General features: G+C 39.3%; 1 protein-coding gene and 1 long non-coding RNA gene across 8 annotated transcripts in view; both read left to right on the top strand.

The window, feature by feature from the left end:
- LOC142142770 (uncharacterized) overlaps window positions 1-26,605 on the top strand; it is a 508,920-nt gene that overhangs the window by 165,218 nt on the left and 317,097 nt on the right. The window lies entirely within an intron of this gene.
- Window positions 1-26,605, top strand: part of LPP (LIM domain containing preferred translocation partner in lipoma) — a 251,578-nt gene that overhangs the window by 77,982 nt on the left and 146,991 nt on the right. For 5 of the 7 annotated variants that reach the window (XM_075202312.1, XM_075202314.1, XM_075202310.1 and 2 more), the window contains one exon: window positions 18,981-19,191. The exons of the other annotated variants lie outside the window; for them this stretch is intronic. In XM_075202312.1, the coding sequence (XP_075058413.1) occupies window positions 18,990-19,191 (202 nt within the window). In that variant the 5' untranslated portion in view covers window positions 18,981-18,989. The remainder of the gene's footprint in view (window positions 1-18,980; window positions 19,192-26,605) is intronic. 7 annotated transcript variants of the gene reach the window in all.

The raw sequence follows: 26,605 nt of genomic DNA, 5'->3' as shown, positions 1-26,605 counted from the left end.
TCTAATGGGTTTTGCCAAAACACCCCCCTCAAGGTTTTGGGTTTTGGGTTCTGATATTTTTTTTTTTTAAAAAGCATAAAAACTGCTAAAATCCAGATTTATTTTTTTTCACTCCTACGCTATTATTAACCTCAATAACATTAATTTCCACTTATTTTCAGTCTATTCTGAACACCTCACACCTCACAATATTGTTTTTAGGCCAAAAGGTTGCACCGAGGTAGCTGGATGACTAAGCTAAGCGACACAAGTGGGGGCACAAACACGTGGCCCATCTAGGAGTGGCACAGCAGTGGCAGACAGGATGGCAGTTTGAAAAACTAGGCCCCAAAGAGCACATAATGCCAAAAAAAATAGTTGCAAGATGGAATTGTCCTTGGGCCCTCCCACCCACCCTTATGTTGGGGAAATAGGACATGTGCACTTTAACAAACCAATCATTTCAGCGACAGGGCCTACAAAACTGTGGCTGAAATGATTGGTTTGTCTGGACCCCCACACAAAAAAAGCAATTCATCTCTCCCTGTACAAAGTAAACTGGCTCTACTGAGGCAAGATGTCATCCTCATCCTCTGATTCCTCGCCCCCTTCAGTGTGTACTTCCTCATCAGCACACATTATCAATTCATCCCCGCTGGACTCCACAATCACAGGTCCCTCTGTAGTCTCTGGAGGCCATTGCTGGTCTTCATTGAAGAATTGATAATTCATTAAAATTTTTGATGAACATCATCTTCTCCACATTTTGCGAAAGCAACCGCCTTCGCCGCTCACTGACCAGGTTCCCCGCTGCACTAAAAACTCTTTCCGAGTACACACTGGAGGGGGGACAACTCAGGTAAAATAGAGGCAGTTTGTACAGGGGCTTCCAAACTGCCTTTATTTCCTGCCAGTACAAGTAAGGACTGTCTGACATGTCTACTTGGATGCTGTCACCAAAGTAATCCTCCACCATTTTTTCAATGGTGACAGCATCCAATGCAGCGACAGTAGACATATCAGCAATCGTTGGCAGGTCCTTCAGTCCGGACAGATGTTCAAATTCTCTCCTGCCTGCTCTGCATCCCCGCCAGCGGGTCGTTTAGGAAATCTCAGCTGTTTCCTCGCAGCCACAGGTGTAAAGAAAATGAAGGAGGAGCTGTTGCCATGTCACGGTCCTCTTCAGAGGACAATCTCCTGACCAGAAGGTCTTTGCACCGCTGTAGACTTGTGTCCGCCAGAAACAGAGACACAACATACGCTTTAAACCGAGGATCGAGCACGGTGGCCAGAATGTATTCCTCTGACTTTAAAATAGTGACCACCCTCGGATCCTGGCAAAGCGTACGAAGGACTTGATCCACAAGAGCTACATGCTTTGTGGAATCGCAATGCTTTACCAGCTCCTCCCTCACTTTCTCCAGCTGCTTCTGCAACAGCCTGATCAGGGGAATCACCTGACTCAAGCTGGCAGTGTCGGAACTGACTTCTCGTGTGGCAAGTTCAAACGGCTGGAGAACCTTGCTCAACACGGAAATCGGTTTCCACTGCGCTTGACTCAGGCGCATCCACACTCCTTTGCCTATGTCGTAGGTGGCTGTGTAGGCTTGAATGGCCTTTTGCTGCTCCTCCATCCTCTGCAACATATAGAGGGTGGAGTTCCAGCGCGTCACAACCTCTTGTTTGAGGTGATGGCAGGGCAGGTTCAGGCGTTTTTGATGGTGCTCCAGTCTTCGGTAGACAGTGGCAGTTTGGTGAAAGTGTCCCGCAATTTTGCGGGCAACCGCAAGCATATCCTGCACAACCCTGTCACTTTTCAGGTAATGCCGCACCACCAAATTTATTGTGTGGGCAAAACATGGCACGTGCTGGAAATTGCCCATATGTAATGCCCGCACAATGTTACTGGCGTTGTCCGACACCACAAATCCCCAGGAGAGTGTAAGTGGGGTAAGCCACTGCGAGATGATTTCCCTCAGAGGTTGTCGGCGTTGTGCCTCTTACTGAAACCGGTGATACACAACGTTGCCTGCCTTGGAACGAGCAGGCGTTTCGGAGATGCTGCTACTGATGCTGCTGTTGCTGCGGAAGGCGATGCATCTACCCAGTGTGGGCTGTCACAGTCATATAGTCCTTAGTTTGCCCTGAACCACTTGTCCACATGTCTGTGGTTAAGTGGACAGTGGGTACAACCGCATTTTTCAGAGCACTGAGGACACTTTTTCGTACTTCTCTGTAGATCCTGGGTATCGTCTGCCTAGTGAAGTGGAATCTCGACGGGATTTGGTACCGGGGACACACTACCTCCATCAACCGTCTAAATCCCACTCCATTGATGGCGGACAACGGACGCACATCTAACACCAATATAGCTGTCAAGGCTGCAGTTATCCGCTTTGCCATAGGATGACTGCTGTCGTACTTCGTCCTCATGGCAAACGACTGTTCTACGGTCAATTGCTTAGTGAAAGTCGTAGCGGTCTTACGACTTCCCCCTCTGGGAAGATGACCGACTCGCAGCGGCAGGAGTAGGCGTAGCGCTGCAGGATCCTCCGGAAGAATCCCGGATTGAAGAGGACTCAGTCATGCCGGTGACATGGCCTGCAGGACTACCTCCGATCCGGATCGAGGAGGAATTTGACGAGGAGGGTGTTGCTGGTGTGCATACAACAGGACCAAGGGATTTAGGTGTCCCTGGACTGCTGACGGTCCTAGCCACAGTTCCTGAACTAAACACTGAATTATGAAGGGTCTTCAGGTGACGTAGAAGGGAGGATGTCCCTAGGTGGCCAAGATCCTTACCCCTGCTTTCTGTAGCTTTACATAAGCTACATATGGCAATACATTGTCCGGATTGGGATAGAAATAATTCCAGACCGAAGAGGTGGATTTATTGGTCTTCTGGCCAGGCATGACGATGGGCTTTTTCATCCCATGGACAACAACTGTTTCCCCCCCTGGGGCCTCATTTAAGCAAACCACATCAGCATCCTCCTCGTCAACTTCCTCCTCAGCGCCAGCTACATCAATATAGTCCTCCTGGTGTACAACATTGACACCTTCATTATCAAAATCTGGAACTGCACTGTGGGTTATCCTTGCAGCATATGCAGGGGACGTGCTGCAAATGGTGGAAGGAGCCACCTCTTCCCGTACAGTGATGTGAAGGTCAGGCATCGCAACCACCAACACCCTTGGACTCTCCTTGGGGATTTGTGATGCTATGTCTTTCGAAGGCAGAGTTGTTTGCTGTGTTTTTGATGACCGCCTAACTCTCTTAAATTTTCTAGAGGGGGGGGGGAGGAGGAGGGCTTAGATCGTTGTGTGAAGCTGAACCACTAGTCATGAACACGGGCAAGGGCCATGTCGTAAATGGCATATTGGCAAGTTTACGTTTCTCCTCAGATGATTTTAATTTCTTTTTTTGGATCATTTTAGTGAATTTTGGATTTTACATGCCCTCTACTATGACATTGGGCATCGGCCTTGGCAGACGACGTTGATGGCATTTCATCGTGTATGTCATGACTAGTGGCAGCAGCTTCAGCATTAGGAGGAAGTGGTTCTTGATCTTTCCCTACTTTATCCTCCAAATTTTTGTTCTCCTTTATATGCCGCACAAGAGAGCATACCCCTAAACCACACACACCCGGCAAAGCCTTTAAAAATTATATGCGGCACAGGAGAGTACCACTGGACTTATACGGCAGTACCACTGGACTTATACGGCAGTACCACTGGACTGGACTTTTGCAGCACAGGACAGCACCATTGGATTTATATGGCTGTACCACTGAGCTGGACTCAGGACAGCACCACTGGACTGAGCAGAACAGAGCACAGGACAGCACCACTGGACTGAGCAGAACAGAGCACAGGACAGCACCACTGGACTGAGCAGGACAGAGGACACCACCACACACTCTCCCTCTTCCCTCTCCAATGCCCGAGTGAAGATGGCGGCGGGAAGCGGGGAATAATATAAATCCGGATCTCGCGTGATCCGACGGCGGGATGATGATTTTTTGCCTCGTTCTGAGTTTTGCGTCGGGCGGGAATCCCCGAACAGTGCTCGGATCCAGGCTCGGATCGGCACTGTTCGGGGGTGTTCGGATTTCAAAAATCCCAACCCGATCACCCCTACAAAGAAATGCTTTCAAGGAATGCTGATAGTTGTTATGAATATGGGAGGTGGAAACTGGTATTCTGCTCCCTAATGTATAAATTAAACATAATTCTAAAAACAAAGCAAAACATATAAATGTTAAATGATATTTCCTTGTTCCTATAGGATTACATATAATCATCGTGGAAAATGTGTTTTGATTCTGGGTAAAAAGTGCAAAAAGGTTTTTTGGCCTTTTTTTTCTTTTTTTTTTCTTTAAAAATTAACATTTTATTTACTTTTAATTATTATTAAACAAAAAATTTGCTAACTTTCTTAGCTTCATGTGCCCTGCATTTCTAATGAAGGTTAAGGCATAGTTTTTGATTACTTTAAATGTGATTGAGGGAGTGTATCACTATCTATCTGTTTACACACTTTGCCTATCAGCAGGGTTCAGATCAGGTGTATGCTAGGGCTGTTAGTTGTTTGAAATATTCATCTCTGAATTGTTTAAGTGAGGGAGATGGGCTGCATATATAAAACTTGTAGCTAGATGAGCACATTTGCTTAATTTAAAAGGATAGTACCAGAAGTGTATGGTAGTAACTCATACTTGCCAACTCTCCCGGACCGGAGATTCCCGAAATCTGGGTCGGTCTCCCGGACTCCCTGGAGAGCTGGCAAGTCTTTGGCCCTGCCCCCGCATAAAAAAAAAAAATCCGAAGCAGGGGCAGGGCCAAAATGACAAGATTGACCGCCCTCGCCCTCTAGTCACGCCCCCTGTCCGGATCTCCCGGACTTAAGTGGCTAAATGTAAGCAAGTATGGGTTAACTGTTTGACTTCTCTTGTATTCAGTAAGGATGCATTTGTAAGTGAATTATGATATATAAACCCTTTATATACATCAATATATGCTATGTAACATAAAACTTTTTGACTGCTAGACCTGGGAAACTGTTAATATTGACTTGGACTAGGTTGCTCATTATTTAACCAAACTACCAAAAATAGGAATATGAAATATCTTATCAGACCCCATGAATTTTGACTCAGGATTATGGACACTTATTACTGGTCTTTCAGAAGAGATCATTAAAAAGGCAAACCTTAACAGTACTACATTTCACATGGCAATCGCCACTTCAATTTTTCATCTGAATAGGGTCATGAACTCCTTATTTCAGTCCTTGCTTGGTCTGAACAGATGCATAGATAAAGGTAGGAGCTCTCCCCTTATTCATAGAGGTGTTCCCCAGCACTAGCCCCCTCTCCCATCCCCCTGTTCAGTTTGATGACATCATGAGCGATGTCTCCATACTGTCTACTCCAGCTTTCAACTGCAAAATGAGATTGATTTGTGCTTTACAATAGCAGAATCTGTAAGCTTGTCTTCCGCTCACTGACTCTGAGCTGTTACAATTAATGTGGAGGAGGAGGAGGCCCAGGGCTTTACAGGAAATTGAGATTAAAAGAAGTAAGGTGTTCATTTTGTCAACCACCCTTTGAGTGCACACACTGGTTATAGAATTCAATGTTTAAAAAGAATATAAGGAATATATAAGTTGGAGAGGTGCTAGGTTGCATATGGATAGGAGTCATTAGCAGAAAGAAAGAAGTAATAATGCCACTGTATAGGTCATTGGTACGGCCTCATCTAGAATACTGTGTTCAGTTCTGGAGGCCATATCTCAAGAAGGATATAAATACATTAGAGACTACAAAGAAGGGCAACTAAAATGGTGCATGGCCTACAGCACAAAACTTACCCGAAAAGACTAAAAGATCTTAATATGTATAGTTTGGAGCAGAGAAGAGAAAGTTGGTACATGATATAAACTTTCATATATATGAAGGGTTTTAACAAGGTACAGGAGGGAAACATTCTTCAAAAGGAGACGTATTAGGACATGGACTGACACTGGAGGGAAGGAGGAAGAGTGACGGAGGCTGACACACACACACACACACACACACACACACACACACACACGTGCAGAGGGAGGGTGGCGGAGGCTGACACACACGCGCAGAGGGAGGGTGGCGGAGGCTGACACACACGCGCAGAGGGAGGGTGGCGGAGGCTGACACACACACACGCGCAGAGGGAGGGTGGCGGAGGCTGACACACACACGCGCAGAGGGAGAGTGGCGGAGGCTGACACACACATGCGCGCAGAGGGAGGGTGGCGGAGGCTGACACGCAGAGGGAGGGTGGCGGAGGCTGACACACGCAGAGGGAGGGTGGCGGAGGCTGATACACATACACAGAGGGAGGGGCTAAAATACAAACACAGTGGGATGGGAGCAGAGGCTAAAATACAAACGCAGTGGGATGGGAGCAGAGGCTGACACACGGAGGGGACAGAGAAGGAAAGGAGAGGAGACAAAAGTTGTCATACTCATGGGAATTTGTTGGAGGGTGAAGCTCCGCCCCTCCGAAGTCCATGAAATGGGAGGTATGCCAGCACTGCCTGTCGCACACATGCAGATGGGGGTGTGATTGAGGGGAGAGAGACCCTCCCAGAGGAGGAGAGTGAGCGAGCCTCACATACTGAGTCTCCTATGCCCAGCCTTAATAGAGCATGGGCTCGCTGGCATTCTGCAGCCTGCTGTCACAGAGCCAGAGCAGAGAGGCAAGCAGCAGACGGCCGCTGCCCCCATTGGACTTACGCCCTGGGCGACGGCACCGCCCACACATGCCTAGTTACAGCTCTGATTTTAGGATACATATTTGATGATGCCTGTGAGGATATGTGGGTATATTTTAATCTTTCAGCTGACCTTAGAGGCAGATGCAATTTAATTTTAAGTAGAACAGGTGATTTTTAAGTCAACTCTGCAGTGCCAAAGAGCTTAACAGCCAAATCAACAGTTTTTGCTTCCCTTAATTGCCTGATAGAACAGTGGACCTGCTAGCTTCCCAGCTGGTCATGTCTACATGGCTCTCATGGCATTTTTCTATCTTCCCAATAATACCCACTTAAATGTATACTTTAAAACACACCTGGTGCAATCTAAATAATTTTGCCAGCTGGGCACAACTGAATCAATGGAACACTGATCATTGTACCTCTTATGATGAACATATTTATAAACTATCTTTAACCTAATATGGTGCACACTGCTTAGTTACTGTGCCCTAATTATATACAATATGCATTGTGGACTGGAGTAGTAGTTTTCCAGTAAAGTAGCCTTTATTATGCGTGCTAGGCATTCCTCACAATAGTCAACAGTAAATCTTTATAACTTTGTCGTTTAAAAATACTTTGAATGGGTGGCTCCCCTGATGACCATATCTAATCATATGGGCCCCACAGCATGCAATAGGCATGTTTCACCCTGCTGCATTTTGTGTGAACTGGCTCGCATGGAGAAATATTCTGATTTTCTTTTTACTTAAGTTGTGGAAAAAGCCTACTATGTGAACTGCTTTTGTCTGGTATTGCTATTGCTTAATCGTGCAGTCATGAATAGTGATAATGTTACATAATGGTACTTGATACTGAAATATGTTTACTACTGCATTTTGCAGTTTCACTACATTTACTCAAACCTTTTTCTGTCAACTTTGGGTAACTGAAAATGCCCTAATAAAATGCCTGTTTTCTTTTTTTCATACATACCAGTATATCTTACCGTTTAGCACAGGAACACTCTGAAAAATAAGGCTATATTGTAAGCTGAGTTATGAAATAAAATTTGGCGTTTTTTTCTGGCCTCTCCTCCATTTGGCAGTAAGAGAGCCTCAGATCTGGCACTTTGCACAAGTATGTGTTTGTCAAATGCAAAATATAAGCAAAAAATAAACAACTGGATGATTTTGGTGTCTCTTTGGCTGGGTTCCTTGCCTGCCTGTGGATTTTGCCATATTTAGCTCTACAAATTGATGTTTTCAGCTATTTTGCCCACCAGTTTTTTTCCCTTCTTATAAACACAACTTAGTGTTTCTTCACAGTTCATCATCCCAGTTCTGCCTTTGTACACAACCACAGTGAAGGAGAAAACTTGGTCAAACAAGATGCTTAGCAGGCATTTTAAAAATACTTATTTTTAAAGTTTATTTTGAACTAGTGTTCTCCAGGACTTTGCTATGATCTACTGGATATGTTTTATTACTTAAGTTGCCATACATATTCATTGGTAAATTGGCAGTTAAAAATACCTCCATATAAAATGGAATTAGCAGTGTTTTTGGTAAGTTACCTTCAGTCTGTAGTAAGGCTGATTTAATGAACAAATTGCCCCAAGGTGCAGGCAATGGAGCCAATGAACAGCATTTGATAATTCATGTTGTGCTCGAAAAAGGGTTCAGTTTATAATAGAAACAGAAAAGAGCTGGTTGAAATTAAATTAAATATAGCTTAAACCTATTACATTTATTTATATAAAACATTTAAAATTATTTGAAAAAATAAAATAGCCATACAATAAATAATCACAATATTGGCAAGTGAAAAAAAAACAAAACAATACTACAAAGCTAAAATGCTATTCCCAGATGGTAATTATCTAATACAAGTTAACCCGTGCATGATACTCATGCATTCTAGTCAAATCAAGCTACTTAAGGTGTTAAAAAGGTTCTTGTCATGCATTTGGGCCTAGCCCAGGCCTCCTCAGGGGAAGAGCGTTACTTCCCGACGTAAGCGCCTTTTTTTAACGTGGTTTTGTCCACATGTCACCACCTCATCATTTTTCTCCATCACTTCATCCTTCATCAAGCTACTTAAGGTGTTAAAAACTCCCCACTGTCACCCCCGGCAACCACCAACCACTCCCAACTGTCACTTCTCCTTCAAAAAATATATAGGTCAGCGTATAACTCTGCCCAGCAGGTGGCGCTGCAGCTTGTTTTTTTCCCCCACACACGCCACTAGGCATTTATATAGTAGATCATTGGGTCATTCTTGTAAATAACAAATAATTGGACTTTCAAATATCCAGAATATTACTTCTGATGAAACCGGCCCAATAGAGGCGGAGAAATGCGTCAGTCCATTTGTTTGGAAAGTATATCTATTTACTCATTTTCCAGTGTCAGCGTTATTGTGGTATTCATGAAACTGGATCTTTTCCAGCCTCACAGAAAAGAGTTCATTATTCGTTACATGGTACAGAAAACAATACATTGTGGACAGTGATCTTTTTTTGGCTTCATACTCGTTGCCTAATGGACTATTTGCGTACTTTAAAATATTAATGGGATCATTCCCTAATACAGATGGCTGGATTTTGATTGTTTGGCATCTTATACTTGGAACAAAAGTGCTCTATATAATACTATATTCATCCAAATCTAAGGTCCTATTGAGGTTTGCGGTTTAACCTTTGAACTAAGTGACTGTTATATCAGCCTTAGCATGCCTTTGGACTTAACTCTTGTATGGAATTACTCCTGGATAAAGCGTTCTGTTATATAGATGAATATCATATTTTCAGTCTGGATATCTATTGATCGAATACCATCAATCATCAAAAGGATTCTGGACATTTGGGGGTTCACTTATTTGTTATTTACAAGAATGACCCAATGACATTAGATAATTGCCATCTGGGAATCATAGCATTTTAGCTTTTTAGTATTGGTTTATTTTTTTTCACGTATATAAATATTGTGATTAATTTATTGTATGGCTATTATTATTTGATTTTTCCAAATAATTTTAAATGTTTTATATAAATAAATGTAAATGGTTTAAGCTATATTTAATTTACATTTCATTTCAACCAGCACTTTTCTGTTTTTCTTTTGAGTTTGAATTATTAGCAATCCAGTATTTGTTGATTGTTTTAGCTGCGGTTGATGAAGCACCCTAGAATATTTTCCCGCTAGCACCCATTGGTTGTTTTTCTGCAGTTTATAATAGGTTCACAAGAATAAAACAACAATCATCATAAGGATATAAGTTTTGGAAAGAATATTCCCAACCCTTCAGCTTTCCAGATCTATAGTGACATCTAAATGCTATTTGTTGTTTGACATGCCAAAATTAAATGACTAAACTTATTCTGAGTACTACAATGTTATGTACCCCTAAAAAAGCTAATGATCACAAAGATAATTTGTTTGCACCTGTCTTAATAATTTGAGACAGACAGTTGACCCTTCACACATGGTCTATCCAACTAAAGAGAATAAACCTCTCAGACCTTGTGTCCAAGAAAAAGAAGTAGTTGCCTAGCAAGGTGAGCCAGAGAATGTAGAATGAAACAAGGAGGCTGGCCCAATGCTAAGGCAAGAGGAGAAAATTGCCCGGGTAAGTTACTGGTCCACATGTTTAAAACCTTTTATTCATAAAATTGCCACATTAGGCAAGCTTTTCTTACAGGGTAAAGCTATAGTTCATTTAAACTACTATTCTCAGAAACCATCTATATCCTTCTTGCTCTTCTCTCCATTTTCCTAGCTCGAGGGACACACACATTATACATCATTATCGGTTATTTACCTGAGATCAATTCAACACTTTGTGTTAAGACTCACCATGAAGGTACATTTTGTTAATGCCAGCCCTGTACTCCTGACTACAAGTGGTCAGCCTCATTACATATTTCTTATTCACTCCACAATGTTCTAATGTATAACTAGATAGTAGAGTAATCAAAAGCCCTATCAATGTTGGCTCTATCAATTTAAAATTTGTTCTCAAACTTCTTAATGTTCTTTCTTGAAAAGCTTCTCTGCTCTACTATAGTTTTGGCAGCTCTATACACATTCAGCTAGGTTCGTGATGTGTCACTTCTCAAAAGAACATATTTTAGTACTAAACATGTCTAATATATGAGCACACTGTGAAGTGCTGAATCACGACCCATTGGGGAGGTATTCTGAGCATCTGCTGAAACTGTTACCTTTTCCATAATGAAGATAAGAAAATTCAAAAATAAAACGTGTGAACTTCAGTAACCACAATGCATTTTGAAAAATATATAATAACTAGGTCGTTTTTTAATTCAGATTAATCAACTTTAAAGGATCTGAAAGGTATTTATTGTAGAATGTGATTCTATCTTGTACAGCATTTACTATTCTGTAGCTTTAAGAGAATGGGACTTGAGCTTGAAGGATGTACTTTTGTTGGGGACTTTATCATTTTAACCACTCCATTACAATCTATCTCCAAAAATTTGGGGGATATCACTATTGTTGGACAAATAACTGCCTTCAGTTTGTGAAAAGGACAGAGAAGATAATTTAACAATCATACTTGTCCTGTGTACACACTGGCTTTTGCATTGTGTTTCTCACCTGTTAAAACATTTATTAAACACATACATAAATTGCTACCTCTGTTTAGTTATGTTTCTAGTGCTCTCAGTGAGCCTTATTTTTCCTGTACATTTTTTGAAAACATACGTCTTTGGCAGAACAGGAGGTTGTTTTCTTGTACATCTGAAGGCATATATGAAATGTGTTGCCATTGAGATATATATAATCATATCAGACACACTGAAACAGACTAAGTAGCATTAATATAACATAATATAAAAAAAATACATGCACAGATGCATCTTGGTGTATACGTGGCCTTATAGAAGCCTTATCGTTAAGCCAGATCATTTATGTTCTTATATTGATGAGTTTTTCGTCTTTGTTAGTAAAATGTAATCTAAAAAAAATCTTATAATTTGGGAAATATGTGGACATGCACAGCCTTCTGGGGCTTCAAATTCCTTGTGGGGGTGTTAGTCAAACACCAGGTAACCCTTTTGCAGCTGCTCCACTGCCCAAGTCTGCCATGCACTTTCCCTCCGCAGCTGCAGGTTGCTTTCTTTTGAGGGAGCTGCTTTTCAAACCAAGCTGGAGCTTGACTATTAGCTTGGCATAGTTGCTTTGCCAAGAAGTGTGAAGAAGTGTGGTGTGTGGATTGGTGGATTCATACACAGAAACAGGACCAATGATGTTACAGTAACTCAAATGACTGCATTCTAACACCTGTATGAGATCTCATCAGGATATTGTCCTAAAGAAGTGGGAGGTGTTTCAGCTGTCTTTCCAATAAGGACTGCAGTAAAAAGTTAAGCAGAGCTCCTGCAGAATGTGTAAACCAAACCGTGTCCGTTTGGGGATATAGTGGCCCTTTAAGTGCCAGATGGAAACTGTTCATCAAGTTGGGAATCTGTTTCTGATTAGATTTGCCCACTATGTCTGATCTTCTGTCAGTCCTCTAGCATTGGTGAAAAAGAAATAAGCATGTTATTGACCTTGCCTTTTATGAAGAGAAAACGTAAAGAAAAATAAAGTAATCAGCTATAGCAATAACATAGTGGTGTGTGTTTTTCTTGCCAATTATTCTAGGGGAAAGATTATCAGATCTTGCTGACAAAGCTTGGGTTGTAAAGTAAAAAAAAAAGATAAAGTTTACGGCCATTACATTTTGGTAGAACCCCAACCTGGAACTGCAAATATTTTGTGGAATTCCAGCTATGTGCAGCTGATGTGACATGTTAATGATAAATTGAGTAGAATGCCACATTTAACAGTTTTACAGTTGCTTGGTACTTTTTACCAACGTTTTAAACTAGAGGCACATTAACACTGGAGCCTAAAAAAAAAAAAAAAAGTTTTACAATTTTGAGGCCAAATAAAAATATTAGTGCTTCACACAAAATAATATTGTAATGTTTATGGTTGTAATAAAACAATTTTGAAAAAGATCTGTTGAAATTCGTATGTTAACATAACTATATATTTATGTATTCAGTGCTCTTGTCACGTCTACTTTTATGTTTGTACCAGTGCTAAGTGCCATTCTATGTAGCTGAAACACAAAAGATATAACCTATATTTCTAAAGAACCACTAAACACATATTTAACTTTCAGATATGAAGCATAAATATAATATACATAGTTCAGTCAACTTCCACTCTGTGAAAAGTAAGGAATTCATTTTCTTTTCCTTTTAGATTAGTAAAGCCACCACCCACATCTTTAGACAGTGTCCTGAAAGGATCTTCAAGGTCACAAAAGCGTGACCAATCTACCTACTTATGGCGGCGCCACAAGTTGGGAGATATTACAGCCTTGCACCCCAGTTTTTATGCAATTTATTTACATTCATTAGATGCTTGTGGTAGAGTACAATTTATAGTTTTTTTTGGTTAAGAATGGATCTTGTGACCAAACTCTTATTGTTCCTCTCGCTATCCAACTTGAAGGGTTAATGAGTCTGGAGAGTTTAAAGAAACCCATAGGATATTTAATTTAGACAATAAGGAGATGTTGCTGAAGCCCATATACAAATCTAGGAGTATAGGATATAAATAAGGATCTAACTGGCACAAGGTTCATAAATCCCTTTTTGAATGTTGCAGTAGAAAGAGTGTAGTTTTCTTTGTACATGTAGTGTTGAAATAACTTATTTTGAAAGTAATGTACACAGCTGGAAAAGCATTAGTCTAACTTGAAGAGATTTGAGCATAAAAAGTAGATATACCTGTAGCTTGTATGTTTTCCTGAACTACTCTCCCTCCTGAGGGATCCCATGGATAGTAAGATGGAGAGTTGCTTTAAGAAGCTTCATATTTAATCTGAAGTAACTGTGAAGCCAGTTGTAGCGATGATCACTGGCTCAATAAAAAGTGAGCAGACAATACATTCTAAAAAGCATTGTGGTTATGCAGAGGGGCATAAAAGTTTTATGTGAGGTATCTTTGGACACTATTGCTTTTTCATTAAGGACAGTGGCTTTAGCAGCGCTGGCTAGGAGAAAAATTGTCTAAACAATCTCCCATTTTGAAGGAGACTAATTGAACACCAGGATACAGAAGCCTTCTGGGGATAAATATAACCTCTTGCCACAAGGTAGGTCTGTGTACCTCTATTCCTTCTCAGCTCATCAACTTCAAAGATGTGGGAAGTTATAAGCTAGGAAGACAATATATCTGAGACAATGGTCTGCAAACCTTAAAAAAGGCTGATGCACCTGAGTTTGTTCTCCCCTCTTCTAATCTGTCATTGACGGGCTTATCAAAATTAATTTCCAACCTGAGTTAGGAATCATGACATGAGTTGGGTATTGTTAACTTACGCCTCTTCATGGAGAACACACCCCTTTGTTCCTTTGCATATCTGTGTAACCACTTTAAGATCCCCCCAAGAGATCTTTAGAAGTTTCACACATTGCCTCTGAAGAAATCGTCTATGACGATGAAACGTGTCAGGTTAGGTGCTTTGTGATTTAGGAGCACTACTGTGATCCAGTGAGCCGGCCGTTACGTGAAGTTGAAGGAGTGGCTGTCATATATATACAGCTTTTGACATTGGGATAGCTCCCTTAATACGATATCAGTGGATACATACTGGAATTTGTATATACATTGCTGCATATCTGTGTACTTGGAGCGTCTATGATACAGTTTTGTCGGCTCTGACATCGCAAGGCTTTACTGACACCATACCAGCAGCTACATATCGGCATTGTTACAACCACTGGTGAGATCATTATAGTATAAGCCGCAGCTTTTTCAGCTGTGTTTCAGATGGATTCTTGATATTATCTACATTTGACTATTTGTGTCGCATAGACGATTTATCTGAATTTCTACATCTGGTACCATTTGAAGAAGTGCCGGTTTTTGTTTTTTTTTCTGTTTTACTTTTAGCCGACATTTTGCATCTGATTTCATTTGCTAAATTAGTATATTTATTTGGATGGAAGCTATACCAGATGATTGATGTCCTTTTAATATCTGTGGAACTAATTCTTAAGGAGATCCTTATGAGATTTTATTACCTACCGGGATTCATCTGTTAGCTTTACACTGGTTCAATTCTACTTTTTATTTTTATTAGTGATCTGTATAAATCATATACTTAGGATCACTTTATATACCACTATTTACATATTTGTTTTTTCGTTTGTATGGCCATATACTACGATATATGGATTGCAGGTGGTTTCATCCATACCTTTTTATAGGATTTTTGAATTCTATGTGTTTTTATGTATGTTATGAGTTTAATTGCAAATTATTTATTCATACAATTGCTTATTTTATTGTTTATGTTCAAAATAAAATATTTGGTAATATATTCATGAACTCGTGTATATTTTATAGCTAAATTGTTTCCAGCGCTGCTTTAGGTGTTTATTTGTTAGATCTTTATAAGTACTTACAGGTCTGGCACTGGTTTCAGTCCCAAATAAGACACCCCGCTGCTCCTGCCCCTCCGCCCCCCTACATAACTATGAGGCTAGCCTCATCCAATCAACTTAGTGGGATCTCTTACTGGTACCTACTCCTCCTCTAATCCAGTGAGACCAGCAAATTGCTGGTTCAATCTCAATGGCAGATAGACCTACAAGTATTTATTTCTGATGAGGTTTGGGAAAGTATTTTTCTAAATGTGTATAAGATGTCAAAATGCATTAATCATTTCGAAATGCTCCTTATGTAATGGATACATTAGGTTTATGCCTATGTAGTTTCTCAGGAGTGAAAGTTTTGTTGGAGAAATTGTGGTGAGGTGGGAAGTTTGATACACATCTTTTGGTCTTGCCCAAAGCTGATTAATGCAGTGAGTTCAGTAACATTAGCCCATCTCCAGAAATTGTTTTGCTGCACTTAAACCCTTTTCTCCAAACCCATAAGAGATAAGTGACTGGTCACATTCTTATTGCTACGAGAGCAGCCATGGCACAATCCTGGAATTCTCCCCACCCCTGCATCTTGCAATGGATATAGCCAAAACCCAGAAGAGTTATATTATGGAGACTCTTGGTCTTCTATACTTCTTGTCAGCTTCTTCCCCCCTGGTTAAATGGTTTGATTGGAATACCTATTACTCTGAGCACCTAACCCCGTCACAGTCCCCCTCCTTTTCGTAAAGACAGGGCAGCACTACTGGCTTCTGATGTATAATTCTTGCTTGAGTCTAATGTACTTGTTTAAAGTGAACCAACGTAGTCCTCCTCATCTTATTTTCCCTATTATTATGTATGTATCTTATTTTGTTTTCCTTACCAAAATTTCAATAAAAATGTCATTTGTTAAAAAAGAAAGGTTGATGCAGTTTCTTTTGTTGCTGCAAATCAAGAAGGCACAGGTTGCTATTCCAGATTCTTTCTTGTTAGAAAGGCATTAGGAGAATTTCACAAAGTTCTTGCTGCTCAAAAAGTTTATCCATATCGGACACTTTTACATGAAGTCTCACATCCATAGACCTTCACAATGCTTATTTTCAAATTCCTGTTGCAGCTCATTGCAACAGATTCTTGCGGTTTTGGATCTTAGGCCTGCACTTTCAGTTTACCTGCATGCCCTACTTTCTGAGAACTTTTATCAAGGTGTTAGTTACTCTGATGGCCAAATTAAGAAAGCAAGGAGTCACAAAATGGCCCTATCCTTACAAAATTCTTGTTGTGGGGAGTTAGAAGCACATTGTCAACTGCAGAACAGCTCAAGTGATAATAGCCTTTCTACAAGAACATTACTAGATTGAAAAGGCCAAAAGAATAATCTCATCCCATCACAATACATAAAGTTTCTGGGGGTGTAGGTAAAGACCATACAGAACAAAGTGTCTCTCAGAGGAGAGGTGTATCAAGGTCCCAGTCCCCCTGGCACATCAACTACAAACTCTTCATCAAATATCGATAAAGAGGGGACTACAACTTTGGGAATTGTTTTTCTTCACCAATATGGATCATCCCTTGAGCAAGGTGACATATGCAGAGTCTCCAATTGGAACAGTGCAGTATGATCATAAGCAGAGTTCTCTTAATCATGCCACCAGTTTGTCAAGTATCACCAGGAAGTCTTTCAGTTGGTGATGGAGCCTAAAATTTAAGGGCAATGACTGTCACTTTTAGAGCCAGAATTAATTGAACTCATGACAGTCTCGAGTGTTGCAAGCTGGATTAACTGTCTTCAGGGTCAGATAAAGAATGTGGTCATAAAAGAAGAAAAGACGTTATTTAAATTTCTTGGAAATGACAGCAGTAACTGTCCTTCAAGGCTTAGTCTGCCCCAATTACAAATTCAGGCAATTCTAGTACTGACATTTTTCTATGTAATATATCCCACAAGTGTTTAATAGGTGTATGAAAACTGGCTAACATTTGGGGAACCTTGGACAAAACTTTGGAATGCTACTTTGAGTAAACATTTATTTTCCTAAATGAACTCTGCAGAAAAGTTAAGTGCATTTTATTCCCTTTTCAATTGATTGAATTGCTGAAATGTTTCTATTTGATTTGGTCAGTGCACTGTCTAATTAAATGGTGTCACTTGTAATCGAATACTAAGCAGCAGAGAATGAACGGCTTAATCAGCACATATTGGCAAATCTGTTCAAATATAGTCTACAATTTTATCAGAAATGTATGGAGAAAAATAGGTGGATTCAATATCTGACACTTTTGGGTATCATTAGGTGCTGACTAGGGCTCCCATTTTTTGCCGTCTATATCTTGGGACAATGTTTTTTCTCTTGTCTAGACTGATGTATGTATAGTAATATAAGTAATAGGAATGGGATCATATACAGGTTTTACTGCATTTAACAGTCCCCCCAAAAAGTGGTAACTTTAAATGGGCTAAGGAAATCCCACAACCAATGGCCTTTCCACTCATGACATCACACATGGCAGTAGGGGGAACAGTAAATAAAGGTGTGCAGTAAACCCAGGCAGGGGTATAAAATTGTCACAAAGCAATCCATGACTTTATGGTATAGGAATTTTAGGGAGTTTGGGTCCATTCATGCTTAGGTTCTCATGCAGATCTTTATGAATCTACACACCGCACTATGTCTAGACAAATTTGGACATTTTATACAAATTCAATTAAGCAAATGATTTAAATAAAAACAATAGGTTATGCATAGATTGTATATTTTGTATATCATTTTTAATTTTAGCATAATACTTGTAATGTTCTGTTTTTCTTAGGGTTATAGAAATACAAATTTAGCATGGCTATGACCAGTGTGGGTATGGGGGGAATTCTATTAACCCCAAAGTGCTGCAGGAGTCTTGCAAGATTAAGTTCCGCAGCGATGCCTGGCCTGAAGTATTTGCTTATTTCTGCTCATACTTCATAAGGAGTGAGCAAAAATAAGCAAATTTTTCCATTCCGTAGTAACCGGAAATGTGCACAGGCGCAAAAAGCGTGAGGCTCTCGTCACACTTCACCTGCTTGAATGGGCAAAGTAAAAATTTAATTGTAAGATTTTACCACAAAAATTAAACCACTTTTCCTGAATGCTATTTTTAATATGTTGCATAACATATTAAAGCAATTTTACTTTCAAATATTTGCAGATACAAAAATGTTAGGAATGTATTGAATTTACTTTGCTACACCCCCATTCTGTAAAGAAATAGATGCAGCAGGCAACACTCAATTCACATGCAGTTTAGGAAACTAAGGAATGTTGATTAAAAGCAAGATGACATAGGTCTTGCCTTATTCTGTGGTTAGCAAAATGTAGATATGAAGTAAAATAATAAAGAAGGTTTATATTAAAATCATGATCTTTCATTCTAAAAAAAAAAACCTCTTGTCTTTACAGCTCAGTTTGGTCAAAATTGAACATTTCTAGGTGCAACTTTATAACTAAATATACTAAATTTTCAGTGTAGTACAGATTATCCTTGCCATTGCCAATCTTGTTAAGACTTCAAGCCCTTGCAAACTAACTTAAATAATCTTGCCTGTTGTTTTAGAAACCTTTAAATATACACAGATATTTATGTGCACTACCTGCCATCACCATATTTGCAAACTAATTACATTTTAAACTGCCTAAATACCATTACTGTGTCCCCAAAAATTCAAGATTTTCCTGGGCTTTAAAAGAACTTTGTCTTTTCTAACAAATAATGTACACTTTGATGTATATCTCATGTATATGGTTCCAATTTATATTTGCATTTTTCTAGACCTGAAAGATGTCTCATCCATCATGGCTACCGCCAAAGAGCTCTGGGGACAGCCAGGGACATGTGTCAGCCAGAATGGAGACCACACAAGGGTTTGGTACACCCAGCATCTCCGTATCAACTCATCAAAATCCTAAGAAGTTTGCACCTGTAGTTGCCCCAAAGCCAAAATACAATCCCTACAGAGGAGGACAGTCTGAAGGAGGTGATGGTATGTAATTGCAGTCATTTATGAGCCTTGTTCTATGTTCATTCTGTAAAACAGAGTTTGTTTTATTTCTAATAATCTAACAGTGCACACTGACAGTTGTGTTCATGTGTCCAGTAGTTGAAGTATGTACTCAAAGGAATAAGCAGTAGGTGTAATTTAAGCACTTTTTTATGAAAATCTCTATTTGCTACATTCACTTTCACAGCTCCCATGCGTCAACATTACTTATGGTATTGGAAATTGCATGTAAATCTTTCCCATAGACGCATTGGATGACAATTTCTTGTGTTTCTTGCACAGAACGTACCTTGTGAACCAAGTTCTCCAAGCTTGTAATGGTAAATGTATCATATTTAAAACATAATCCAAGCACTTGCTAGTGTCTTATACCTGCAAGCATGGTATGGTGGCAGTCATAATCTAATTCATGACCTGTCTTGTGTCCTTTGGTTTGTTTCAATATCAAATGTTTACAATTTGTACACTGCTACAATACAAGCCTGTTGTGTAGTGGTGTATATTAATAGAATGTACAGTGATGGTAGAAATGTGGTACAATTTTTTGACTTGCTTAAAGTGCAAACATTGACACAGCAATGTATTTTTAAGGGGGGATATTTTTCTCTTTTTTGCCTTTATTCTTTTGAAATACCTGTTATGTTTGCTTTATGCATGCTACATTTATTTATTGTGTTGGCTGGGAGACATGTCTTTTGTGCCATCACTCAATCAAGGGTATGTTTTTCTCTTTCCTACAACCAATTTCATATACTATTTTTCTAAATACTTTCCATACAGTGGTCATTGTTTTTGGTATGTAGTCCACACACTATGTTAGTAGCCCATCTCAGAATAGTTCTAGTTATTAAAGACATTTTCAAGATGGGGTTACCAGAACTTTAGGCAATGACTGAGATAAGATCTTACAAAGAAAGTTGTCCGTGTTTCCCAGTGGTGTAACTAAAATAAAAACAAACGAAACCCAAAGATTCTGTATAAATTTGTAATATGCATACAATTCTTATACCTAATAACACACTGTATACTAGGGGTGTGCATCGGCCACTTTTGGTGTTTTCGGTTCTGATTAGCTTGAGGTTTTGGGTTCTGATTTGTTTTGCTAAAACACCCCACGAAAGGTTTTGGTTCTGATTTTGGGGTTTGGGTTATGATTTTTTTTTAAAAAAAAGCATAAAAAGTGCTAAAATCCATATTTTATTTTTTTTCCACTCCTACACCTATTATTAACCTCAATAACATTAATTTCCACTAATTTCCAGTCTATTCTGAACACCTCACACCTCACAATATTGTTTTTAGTCCAAAAGGTTGCACCGAGGTAGCTGGATGTCTAAGCTAAGCGACACAAGTGGGCGGCACAAACACGTGGCCCATCTAGGAGTGGCAGACAGGATGGCAGTTTGCAAGAGTTTGCTAGAGGTGTAAGATGGAATTGTCCTTGGGCCCTCCCACCCACCCTGATGTTGTTGAAATAGGAAATTCGCACTTTAACAAACCAATCAGGAACAGTGAACGTAGTTTAATCTCTGCTACTAATATTTCTGGACTGCAAGAATATATTGCTCTAGAACTTTTTTTATACTTTTAAAAAAAAATATATATATTTTTTTATTTTATTTTTTTTTTTTAATTTTTGTATTTTTTGTATTTTTTTTGTAAAATTTTTTTTATGATTTGTTAATAATTATAAAATTACTATGCACTTATCAGAACAAAGCACAGGACAAAAGCACCACTGGACTCGGCAGGACAGACACTGGCCAAAGCACCACTGGACTCAGCAGGACAGAGCACTGGCCAAAGCACCACTGGACTCAGCAGGACAGAGCACAGGACAAAAGAATAAAGCACCACTGGACCGATCACACAGGAGCACCACTACCCTACAACCTCCCTCTTCCCTGATCACAGCCCAAATGAAGATGGCGGCCGCGAGACTTGGATGTCATAGCCTCGTTTCGGATTTTTGCCCGCCGGAAATACCCGAACAGTGCTCGGATCCCGTCGGATCCGCACTGTTCGGGTGGGCTCGGATTAGCGGAATCCGAGCCCGCTCATCCTTACTGTATACCCATCTTTTTCCAGCATGTCACATAGTTGCTGTCCAAGCATTGAAGGCACAGGGATTTACTGATAAATGCAGTATCTACTAGGTGATTTTACATTGATTTTATGTTTGTATGTAAATCAATGTGGCGTTCAGGGTATAACCCGGTGCGTTTGGAAGTTGCAGCTTGTTTGCTGATATAACCAGTGTTTCCTCTACAGCTTATTCACTGCCTTATTTTGCTCCAGTTGATCAGTGATGGTTGTTAGTGATGTAACTTGGGAGACTTTGGTGTGTGCTGCTCCATCGCCTGAGCTCATTAATATGGATCAGTAATCGGAGGTTTGCATGGATGTGCAGAGTGAACGTGAGATGTAAAATAATTGAACTAATTTATAGAAGTTATAAGTGACTATTTTTTAAAATTCAACTGTCATCATGAACATCAATGTGTTCTCACTGGAAAGTTAATCGGTAAGATTGTTTTGTTTGTAAAGCTATTTAAAACTTTCATAATTGTCTCCTTTCTTTACTGCTGATAGTGCCTGCTAATTGTCTGTGGCTGCAATATGGAAATGTTGGTGACCCAGCCACTGTACTTTGGGAACAAGGAAGAAAAGGTCATTGCAGGAGTTTTTCTCTGTACACAGCTAGAAGCAGGTTTTTAAATCACAATTGTAGCTCAGAGTGGGTGTGAAGAATGCACTGTAAAGTATACTTTTCAATGCGTACGTTTTCTTGTTTCTCTTACATGTGCAATATGAATTCTATAAACTTGCACAACCCGCTTATGTAATGTATGTCAGCCAGAGAAAGCATAACACACCAATGAGGTTCACTTCATACAAGCAACTAGTTTAGCTTTTCGCTCTATTTGTTAATACAAATTTGCTGGGCTTTTATCTGAAACACATTCTCATTCTCAACACTGTTTGGAGTTTGTGCTGATAGCATTCACTGTTTAAATGCACGTAATTCCTCTGTCCCAAGGGATCTGCTGGCACAGAAGGACAGTGTAAAAAGAACTGTGTGTTCTGAGAAAAGCAGATGAACATAAAGTAGAACTTACAGTACTGCAATTCAGGGAACACACATAACTGAAGATATAGGTGCCGAGTTGTATTTTGTCTATTCTATGATTAGCTAATCTATAGTAGTATTGTTATCAGCAGTGTATTTTAACTCCTGCAATGAATCACAAGAATACAAGGTGTTGAATAGAAGAAAATTGATTTAATTTCAACAAAAGGGCCTCACTGAATAGCTTGGTTTTACCTTAGTTTTGGTGTGTATTTGCCATTACCCATGATTAAGGTTAGTCAGATATAATGGTCATAGTGCTACTGTAAGTAGAAAAAATAAAAAAAAATTCTACAATGTTAAAAATGGAACATATAATTTCAAAGGCCAAAATCTGTCGATCAGACGTGCAAAAAAGTTCTGTTGAATTGACCACTTCATTAAATCTCCCTTTAGTCTTTTTTAAATCCTACATCTGACGTTAGTCTAGTCTCTAGTAACCACCTTTCACTCTTGCTTACATGAATTCGCCTGTTCCTGCACTTGTAGAATTCCCTACCACACCCGATCACACTCAGTCTTCAAATCTTTAAAAGCTCTCTGAAAACCCTATGCTCTCCCAATCTCAATCCTCTTGTCTCAGCTGTGTCCTCTTCCAATTAGAATGTAAACTCTTTCATGAGTCACTACCCATTGTTTTTATGTCTGCATTTGTTCCATCCACCTTGTATGTCACTGCTTCAAGTATATCATACTTTCCCCACTGTCCGGGGCTGTAAATCACTGTGTATGGTGCCTGACAAATCAACAACAAAATTTTAGAATGGTGACCTTGAGACATCCTGCCTCCACTGTTTTATGCTGGCATGAGGCTAAAGCTGGGTACACACTACAGAAATTTCTACCAACTTTTTATGCCAAGCGATTTTACATGCGATCGATGGTCCGATCGCTTGGTCCATGGACTGCATACACACTAGCCTTGTTTAGGACGATAAAGGGAAGAGCGGACGTCCCTTTAGCGACTTTTTACAGCCATGTTGTCGTGAGCAATGACTGTAATTTCGTACTCACTGTTGTGGATTGGTCGGAAGTTTATACACACTGCACAGCGGAAACGAGATTGGAACGAAAATATTAAACGGTACGACCAACCAAATGAGGCGATAATCGTCCATTTGGGCAGACTTTCGACCATCGTGTCACTGCACACACTGACCCGACTTTTGAACGAGCGGTCGTATGTCGGCTGTTTGAGCCGATTATTGGACGAAAACAGTGTAGAGTGTACCCAGCTTTAGAAAGAAACCAAATTAATGGTTTATCTATTACCTTAGAGACAAAAATGGGTATTTGTAATAGTTAAATTGTGAGGATAACAGGTTGACAGTCCATTGAATGCTGCTGGTTGATGAGCTGGTGGGAGATGATGTCCTGGTAATGTGGCCCGGTCCCGTCTCCTGAATGAAAAGCCCCTTTATCCTATTTTTATGGTCTGTTACTTTTATTTCGACCCAAATGTATATTTTCAGTGATGCTTTTAAGGCATTTGTCAGTTATTATAAATTTGTTTTTATTGAACAAGAAGAAAAATATATGCTTAAGGATCAGAAGAATTCTGTTTTTACTCTGAGTAAAGCACATATATTGTGTGTCACTATCTTTGTCGGGCCATGGTTGCCCTGGCAACATTAGAAAGTTGTACCTTGAACAGGGGGAAGTCTCCTATCATATATTTGTTAGAAATAGAACAAGCAGAGAGAAACGACACATTTGTGAGAATCGGATCTGCTTTTCTTCTACAAAAAAAAAAATTTTTTATATATGTTTTTTTCAACCTCTATTAACCATTAATATTCCTAATATGTAACTAAATACTTAAACGCTGGATACAATGATTATGAAATAAATTTTTGTAACAATCACAAAGTTTTACTGACCGTTAAAAGCTAAATAAAGTGTGTAATGCATGTTAATAATCTTATTATTATTACTCTCAAACGGATTTCAGTGACTGGAAGAGTCACTTTTACAATCCTATTTCTCACTTGTTTTAGCTTAACTATCCTGATTTAGGCAAGAAAGTCTTGATTCTATGAGGCTGTTAATTTCTCACCTGCCATTTATGTACGCTGCAGTGCAGGGTTGTTTTTAGGGGTGCAATGTTGGGGGTGGCCAAAACCTGTGAGTAGTTACAGGCAAGCTCCTGGAATATGACACAGCCACTGTGACGCGGCCGCGCCATTCCATTTTGACATTACCACACAATTTTTTTCCAGCTTCTGCAGGGTACATATAAACCTTTGTCATTAGCAATGCAGATATTCTTTGTGTAACTTTCTGTAACTAAATTGTTTTCCCAAAAATTAGTTTATGTATATCAAAATAGATGCTGGATTTATTCAAACTGGCTGTGTTTGACGTTTGCACCTTGCATTTACAGCAGGGTTGTCCAACCAGCGGCCCAGCATGCCTGTAAATGTGGCCCAGAAGGAGTTTTGATTGTGGCAAGTGGGCAGCACTGTTAATGGAAAAAAAAAATCCTGCAAAAAAAAAAAAGAAAAGAAAACACTTACCTTGCAGTCAGGCGGTCACATCAGCTGGTACTCCGGCTCCCTCCCTTGTCTCCTCCTCCGTGCGGTGCTCGCAGTGAATGTCGGGCGTGATGTCATCACGCCAAACATCCATTGCGGAGCGCAGCATTGAGGAGTCACCCATGCGAGAAGAACAATCAGCAGCACAGAATTGGAGAAAAGAAGAGAAGAGGACAGGAGAACAAGCCGATTAAAAGGTAAATTAAAGGGGATTTTTTTTATTATTTCAAGGGACCCTGACCAGTGAATAAAAGTCACCTGGTCCTGGAGCATCATGGACCTTATCTCCCTGCTACATACTTCTACTTGTAATACTAATGGGGCATTATATATTATTCTCTTTGGCCCATTATAAGTTGTTAACCCTTAACTAACATAGTGGTGTAATTAGCAAAACAGGTCACAATTTGGGGTCACAGTGATGTATATGTCAGGTACCGCAGGCCTGGTTAAGGCACCCTGATATACAATGCCTGGCTTAAATGCACTTTATTGATATTGCATTGAAACAATACAAAAAGTGATTATAGTATAATAACTAGAGAGGATTTTTTGAACAGGGTGATTGAAAGGTAAGTATAGATGGATTTGAAAAAAAAGTGATATATATATATATATATATATATATATATATATATATATATATATATATATATCACTTTTTTTCTCATATATATATATATATATATATATATATAATGTGTGTTAACTATGTTTTCTATGTTTTTTTGGATGATTTTTGTTAGTGTATCTTATGTGCGGCCCAAACCAACTCGTCGTCTTCCAATGTGGCCCAGGGAAGCTAAAAGGTTGGACACCCCTGATTTACAGCAAAAGACTACAAAACTGTTCAAGGTTGAATGGCTTCATTGTATAATTGTTTCTAATAACATTTCTGTGTTAGCGTTTGTTGTTCACCATTTGCATGGAAAACTGTTCCAAATAATACAAAATGTAGTCTTATTTTTTTTTATTTATTTTTTAACAGGTTTGAACCTTCGAACCTACTCAACGAGGGTTGAATTTTCTCTTGTTTTTTTTAAACTCTTTTAAATCTATTTAAGGTTCAAAAATGTATCGCAAATTGATCTAAATTGAAGTAATTAGCTGGTCAGAGAACCGCATTGAAACAAAGTTTAAGCATCTCTAATTGCTAACCTTTAAGCAAAAACACTTACGTTCGGCACTGTAAGAAAGACACGAGCCATTTTAAAGGACTCCAAAAAATAAGTGCATTTACCATGTAATTTATAGAAACTGACATCTATGTAAAAAAAAAAAAAAAATATTTTGACAGGGAGACTTCCTTTTTTTCTTTTTTTTTTTCTTTTTTTTTTACAGGTATTTAACTCTTATATTTTGGTATTGTTTATGGTGTTTGCGGTATTCTCTTAGTAAGTGTACAGAAAATGTGTATTTATAGAGTAGCTGTCATAGTTTTTACTGTGGTTAGGAATGCATTGGTCTCTGTCATGTATAGTCAATACTTAACAATTAGTTATTTAACTGTTACAACAACTTGAGAAGTAGCAAGACACATAAATGTATAAAATATAAATGACTCTATTCGTGCTAGAAATTCTACTAATCTATATACACTTTTTTTTTTTTTTTTTCTGAGAAGAAATTTAATTTTGAGCATTTTACTATAAATAGTACTTCTACAGAGGGTAGAAATGTGTACAATAATTTTTGGCGATTCAGAAAGGTCTCTGGCTACATGCTTAGCCAT

This window comes from Mixophyes fleayi, chromosome 3, assembly GCF_038048845.1.
Source record: "Mixophyes fleayi isolate aMixFle1 chromosome 3, aMixFle1.hap1, whole genome shotgun sequence".
Taxonomy (NCBI): Eukaryota; Metazoa; Chordata; class Amphibia; order Anura; family Limnodynastidae; genus Mixophyes; species Mixophyes fleayi.
Note: the sequence above shows the minus strand (reverse complement) of the source record. Positions and strands in the feature narration are given on the sequence as shown.